This window comes from Amblyomma americanum, chromosome 4 (assembly GCF_052857255.1).
Source record: "Amblyomma americanum isolate KBUSLIRL-KWMA chromosome 4, ASM5285725v1, whole genome shotgun sequence".
NCBI classification, from domain to species: domain Eukaryota; kingdom Metazoa; phylum Arthropoda; class Arachnida; order Ixodida; family Ixodidae; genus Amblyomma; species Amblyomma americanum.
The window spans coordinates 38,975,687-38,982,726 of record NC_135500.1 but is presented as its reverse complement, the minus strand read 5'-3'; the positions used below and the strand labels follow the sequence as shown (position 1 = coordinate 38,982,726).

Here is a 7,040-nt window from a genome sequence, read left to right as displayed (position 1 = left end):
TTGAAATAAAAATGCTCCATCTTGGGGATAAGCTCCCACAGAAAAGCCTCGTCCCGAATTACTTTCACTATTACAGAATGTCTGGGGCTGTACACATAAAAAATGGCCCATTGCAGGTTGAGGATATACAGCTGGACTTGCATTTGTGTGTAATAACAATGTGTGGGTCTCAGCACAATCACATCCCCATCAAACATTAAGTAGGGGAGCAAGCTCCTCCTTTCTTTATAGTCTATAAAAGGTTCTTCCTTGTACTTGAATGTACACTTGATTTCAATTAGCACAGTTTCACTGCCAATTGTTGCCAGTCCATCTGGGCTACAGCACAGCCATGGCTGCTGCGGAAGCACAACGAGTCCTGCCTAGAACATGAATAATTGAGATTAGTGCTTAAGCTGAAACATACAACAGGAAAGAGAGCATGCCTGGAGTAACTTGTAACGTAAACTCGTGAGTAACCTCACCTGCACAATACGGATGCCGAGCTTTCTTTGCAGATCTTCTCGTGCTGTGGCTTCAGTTTTGATGCCTAGTGAAACATATTTACACGTTATACTTCAGAGCAAAGAAACCATGAACATCACACTTTGAAATCAGGCTTGCTGCAGCAGAAGTGAAAGCAGAGATGTGACACCATAACTAAACACCTCAAATGTTTGTTTAAAAAACATCAAAGAAAAATAGAACACTGACGCCATTGAAGTTATCGACTTTGTGTTTAAAATTTCTTGCAGTGTTTTCTGTATATCTGTTGCATAGTATTGCCCCTCCTATAAGGGCCCAGAGTGGCCTGCAGTATTCTGTAAATAAAAAATAAATAAATACCATAATGCATTGCAGCACTCGTGTACGATGACATCTTGCAGAGGCTATCAGCAGCTTTCTGGAATCCTTCGTCACTTCGTTCTGTGCGTATGGCATGTGCTTTCGTGCTAGTGATTCGAAGGCGACGTTCTTCATGCCATCTGCAAATTGGAAAATTTGCAAAAATGAATCAACACAGTGTATATGAGATGTGTTGGCTATCCTTTACTAAAGTTTAGTTCCATACCGTGAGCAATTTGCTTGGCCTACGGTGTAGAAGCACATGTCGCATGGTGCTTCTTTCAGCACTACTTTTGTTTTGTAGATATTCGCCATTTCCTCATCCATTTCAACAAGAAAGTCTTTTGCCTGTGTTGTTTTGTCATTAAGGACATTAAGATACCGGTAAACAGGCCGGTGTGACATTGGTTGCAGTAAATCGTGAAATATTTCTTTTTCCACAGTTTCCGTGACTTTTTCAGCAATGTCATTTAGGACGTTTGCACAAATAACATCATCAGCGCTTCGATCCTGCAGCTCCAATATTTCTCTCAGTCGAAACATTATGTCCGGATAGCTGAAAACAATATTAGGGTCAGCAGGTTTGATGTCAGGAATGCTGCTGCCCTCTCCTGTTATGGAGAATAAGACAAGGGGTAAGGAGAGTAATTATTCACTCAAACTGAAAACTGCCAGTTAGAATTGTGTGACACGTCGGATGTCCAAAAATACTTACGAGGGAAGAGGAAGAGCTCTAAGCTCCTCTTGGGATTTCCTTTCGGTTTGCCCCATTTCTGGGGCTCGCTGGTGCACGACTTCACTTCGTGTTGATCCACGTACAGGCACACCGCTGCTGCGTGCTTGCACTTAGCTGCAATTCCAGCCTTGCAGGTGCAGCGCCCCTCTCGAACAAGCAGCTCCTGCTTTTCGTGGCACGACCATGCCAGCTAGGAAATGTGGAAATAAAATTTAGACAGCGTGGACGCCTGCCGACTTTTTAAGCGTGATTTCCTTCCCAAATTTCCCTGCTACAAATTTTCAGCAGCATGTCATTTGGCACAGTGTACATTTTTGCAGCTTCGTTTGCCTCTCTGTCACACTATTCCGGGCGCGCGTACAAAACTGAAAATAAGGGAAAAGATTTGGTTAAAGCTTTGACTATTTCAAAAACCCAGCACAATGTTAAGCGAGCGCGTCGCGCGAGCGATACCATAGCTACGACAGCGCGCCTCTAGCTCGGCACCCCTCACGCTGAACATCGCGTTCGTGAAGCATATTTTACATATTTACGTCTTTAAATCCGACAGTCGCAAAAAATAAAGTGAGTGCACGCCATCAGAATCGGAACAAAAACGTGAAACAAAAAAAAAAGGCGAACAGTACGTGTAGCTTTTCAGCTCTTAAGTTCGGCTGCCTCCCGGCCAAGCCAGCGGGTGATGTTCTAACGGATGGTGCACAAGTGTCTCGTACCTTTCCAAGCTTTACAGTGTATAGTATGATATGGTCGTAAACATTTTTTCCCCACGCCGGAAACGTCGTTCACGAAAGCACACGATTAATTCTGTTAATTCTGCAAAAATGTCATATCGAAACCCATGCATTACAACAACGGAGAACTTCAATCAAATGCACCGCTTCGTTTTGTACCTAGTGCTTATAAAACGTTCGATGATTTGAGCATATAACAAATGGACAGGCTTACCTCAAGGCACACGTCGTAGACGACACTGTCGCTGACTTGTGACACGCACTTGCCTTTCAATCTGGCTTCGTTGTTTTCAATTATTTGCTCCACGGAGTAAACATGATTGAGGAGCTTTTCACCTTTGATTAGGTTCGCCTTTCTGAAAAAGCTGTCGAGTTGGCATATCTTTTTGAACCCGCACTGCAGCCGGATCATTGTGACACGCGACAGAAGCAGCGCGAAACGTCTGCACGTGCGAGGAAGCGTGAGCGAAAGAAGGAAGCTTGCACGAGAGCACCCCCGTCTATCCCCACTGTTTATTTTCCTGCCAGAGGTGGCGCTCCCTGTCCGGAGCAGCAGCGCCGCTCGGCGGTGCTTTGGTTTCCCATACCAACCCCGCCAACGGAGCGGAACGCGTCACGATTTCAAGGAGGCAGCGCCTGAGTGCTCATGTCGCTAAAGACCGGCCTCTTATCCCTTAGCCACACTACCCCCGGGCATGCAGTGGTGATGGACGACAGTGCGTGGCGCGCTTCACTCTGGCGCCGTCTGAGCGAGCAGCAATAGCCTCGTTCGCTTGGTTACACCGAGGACGCCAACGGCGGACCAACGAAGCTCAACCCAGCAACGAGCGCTTAAGAGCTGCGCTGTAAAACTGGAATTGAGCGGAACTATCGAGCGGATATAAAAGACTGCTGGCATTTCTATTCCTGTGCTCGTATCATAGTAGCAGAGACTAGCCATAATATTTCGCTTGTGGCATGAATAGCCGTGAACAACGCTGAGCGTTAATAAAAAACCATCACGAGCTCTATCAGAGCGCTTTCCGCGCAGGTACATGGTCATTAAGGATTTTTATTCTCTTGCAGTCTAATATGAGCGAGATAATCTAGCGCGAATGCACTGAGCTGAATGAACAAAGAAAGTTCTCGGTATCATCCTTCCTCATTCACACGCTTATTCTTGGCCTTTGTACGACCGTTCGGCTCCAAGAAAGGCCCGCGCGACTCACAAGGAGTTTACATGAGCCCGAAAAAGGTCGGGTTGAGTAGGCTGTCGGGGACAAAACCGGGTGTCGGGCTTATGTATACGCTAGGGGGGTCTAGCTAAGCGACCGATGAGTCCGGCCGGGCCAGCCCGACTTCAGAGGGTGGGTTGATCCGTCCCGACCCGATTGGAAGGAGCATGTGTGCGTTTCCACGTCGGCTTAGCGCCTCCTCTCCTGCCTCCTCTCTGGTTTGGCGGCGCTGCACAGGACCTGAGCGTTCCTCCTCCTCTTCTAGCGTTCGCACGTGGTTTGCTTGCTCGACGCTAGAGGCAGCGGCTATCTCTGCCCGACAGATAACGGGTTCATATAAACGCGGTCGGGTCGGGTTGGATCATCCCGACCCGACCGCGACTCGTCTTGACCCGCAACGTCGGGCTATGCATACGAGGCTACTCTCCGTTCGCCGACTCCTGTCACATGAGTGAACGCGTTTTTATTTTTGACTGACGCAGAGAGCCTTTTCCACGCTTTTACTTATTCCGCCATTTCGGCCATTCCGTGCCCGCGTGATTATAATAATAATAATAATAATAATAATAATAATAATAATAATAATAATAATAATAATAATAATAATAATAATAATAATAATAATAATAATAATAATAATAAGTGGTTTTGGGGGAAGGAAATGGCGCAGTATCTGTCTCATATTTCGTTGGACACCTGAACCGCGCCGTAAGCGAAGGGATAAAGGAGGGAGTGACAGAATTAGAATGCTAGTTGTGAAATCGAGAAGCGGTGGACATATTGAGTGTTTCTGGACAAAAACTACAACTTGGCTGTGATGCCATTCAAATGCGCCTTGAAATTTCGTAACTGAGAAGGTGAAGGAAGCCGCTTCTTTGTGCACCACCCGCCGAGATCAACGCACCAAACAGACAAATTTTGCCTGCATAGAATTGAGCGAGCCAGGCCGAAAGCGGTAGCAAGGTTACAATTTAGTTAAGTGCCGCTGTTATAATCTCTTCCACCGAACCTAGCTTGCACCTGGCAGTACCTATGTTAAACTTGTAGTGCCTGCGTACACAGGCACGCCGTGCGCCATGCGAGCTTTTTAGCGCATTTTGTAAACACTTTTTTCAGGGGCGCTCGCGTTCTTTCACCAAAGCCTCCTCTCGCTTTGGAAATTCTCTTGTCTGGCTTGTGCCACTAGCGACTTTATCCGGGTGCTGTTTCAAGCTCCATGAGAATTTACTCCAATTTGGCTACAGTTATTCAAGGCTCATTGTTACGTCGTCAAACTTCAGTGCACGCGCACATATATGTGCCAGGAATTAGCAGTGAAAGGCTACAAAGAATATGGTTACCAGAGCTAGCAACTACCGCCATTCAATGGCGCATCGCTTTCAGTACCCACCTGGATCCTGGAATTCATGTCATGAAATCATATAAAGGCAACAGAGCATTTTTTGGCCATCAAAAGCGCACTTTTACGTCTTACAATCAGCAGGGCGGCCGAGTTGGCTGATGTACTGTCTTTTCGGTGAAGTTCTCTGCACTGCAGATTCAGCAAAACGCACACTCGGCTTCGTGGCGTCGCGGCGGTGAACAAGAACAAATCTTATTCACCGCAAGAACATTTTTGAAGATGGCAGCAAGAAAAGAATTGTAGATTAAGGAGAACAGACTGCATTTCGTCGTATATCTTCAAGCAATGTGAATTCGCTGGCATGGAGGAAGGCAGAAGTGGTGCTTACACACATGTCACCTATCGCCTTGATAAAAAAAGGCTTCGAATGGTTCCCGAGCTAATCAATCTTTACTTCTCGTTAAAATTTCAATTTCGTCAAGCCGTGGCTCACACTTCTGACTGTTCTCATTTGTGCAAGAACGGCAGTGGGCGGGTAGACACACGCATGAGTCAGATCGGCTCTCCAGCGTTCTTTCATGTTCCCTGGGAGGTTCATTAACAAGGCGCCCTGTTTGGCCAATATAAACTTTGGCACGAAAAAGGGGGATGTCAAAGACCACGCCCGTGGCACACCGAACGTGGCACACCGAACGTGGCACACCGTGACCACTACTGCTATCCTTAAGGCGCATCTTGGCTAATTTACATGGTGCAGAGAACACCATGAGGACGCTGCACTTGTTGTCCGCCCTTTTTAGATTGTGGGACACCTTTTGTGTGTACGCCATCACCACTGGTTTGATGTTTCCCAGTCTTCTTCAGACTTTCCTTGAACCTCTGCAGCAGTGCCTCAGTAACAGCTGTCAACACGAGGTCAGGGGTCCCTGCTTTCTACAGTCTGACGGCCTCGCCCCGCATACACACCTTTCTTCGAGCATGTTCACGTCTAAAAACTGGAGGCGGTTAAGCGCAGGTAACTCGTATATAAAAGTGAGCCCTTTACCATGTTGTCCAAACAGTTCTGAAATGTTCATCGTGATTTCCTCATCAAGGCCTTCGTTATTGTTCCTTAAAATTACTAGAAAATCATCTACATATCTAAAAATCTTCAGGACGGTGCCTTCGACAGTTACTAAAGCTGAAGTGTTGTCAAATGATGCAATGAAATTGTTACAAAACTGGAGGACACATGATCCGATGCAAATGCCCTGACATTGTAGGAAGAGCCGGTTGTCAAACTATAGAAGTAGCGTTGATATAAAAATATAAAAGTGCCATAAAATCGTTTGCACTTAAGCCGGCCGTATGCATTGTCTGACAGAAATAAACTGGTCGTTATGTGGTATAGATTTTGCTTGTTTGTGGGGGGTCTAACGTCCCAAACCGACTGAGGTTGTAAGGGACGCCGTAGTGGAGGGATACGCATAATTTCCACCAACTGCGGTTCTTTAACATGCACTGAAAACGCACACTACACGGGCCTCTAGCAATTCAACTTCTTAGAAGTGCGACCGCCACGGCTGGGATAGAACCCACGTCGTTCGGGTGAGCAGCCGAGCACCATAATCACTGAGCGATCGCGGCGGCGATTTATGTGGCATACAGTAAAATACATCTTCAACATCTATGCAAAAGGCAGATCCAATCTGCACTCTCTTCAGCATGCTGACAAAACCCAATGAATTCTTGATGGCAAAGGGATCAGAAAGAGACATCTTATTGAAGTGCCTAAGCATGAGCCGACTAATATGTTGCTGCCAGGTACCTTTCTCGCTAACTATTGTCCTGAAGGGCGCATCGGGTTGATGGGTTTTCACCGCAAAGTGCACGGACAAGCTGTTCACCCTAGAGTCCACAATAGCTCTTGCAAGGTTCTGGAGTACCAAGGATTTACACAGGACCACTGCCTTGCTCGTGATACGGGTTGCGGACGGTTTAACTGCCTCAAAGTTCTTGTCTATTGCTTGCATTGCCTTCTCGCGGTAAATGCCACATTGTACGACGATGAAGCAACCTTATTGTCAGCTTGCAGGAGGGACAGTCCGCTGTTCTTGCAATATGCCACTACCTTGACCGTCAGTGCTATTCCTTTCGGGGCAGATTTCTTCAGTGTGGTCCCCGCGAAGCTGTCAACATCGTGGAGAACGCAA

The 7,040-nt window shown here is 46.7% G+C and overlaps 1 protein-coding gene across 1 annotated transcript; it reads right to left on the bottom strand.

The window, feature by feature from the left end:
• Positions 1 to 277: 277 nt before the first annotated feature.
• LOC144129462 (uncharacterized) lies at positions 278 to 2,759 on the bottom strand. The gene is made up of 5 exons (XM_077663640.1): positions 2,507 to 2,759; positions 1,541 to 1,751; positions 865 to 965; positions 465 to 529; positions 278 to 362 (listed from the first exon to the last, which is right to left on the bottom strand). Exons 1-5 carry the CDS (start codon positions 2,702 to 2,704, stop codon positions 278 to 280), a joined length of 660 nt encoding a protein of 219 aa, XP_077519766.1. The 5' UTR covers positions 2,705 to 2,759.
• Between the last annotated feature and the right edge of the window lie 4,281 nt (positions 2,760 to 7,040).

Bases quoted from the DNA above. Each gene is read 5' to 3' on its own strand.
- LOC144129462 (XM_077663640.1), bottom strand. From the start codon at position 2,704: ATGATCCGGCTGCAGTGCGGGTTCAAAAAGATATGCCAACTCGACAGC. The intron at 1,752-2,506 runs GTAAGCCTGTCC...CACATTTCCTAG, and splicing joins TCTACGACGTGTGCCTTGAG to CTGGCATGGTCGTGCCACGA. The intron at 363-464 runs GTGAGGTTACTC...TTCATGTTCTAG, and splicing joins TCGGCATCCGTATTGTGCAG to GCAGGACTCGTTGTGCTTCC.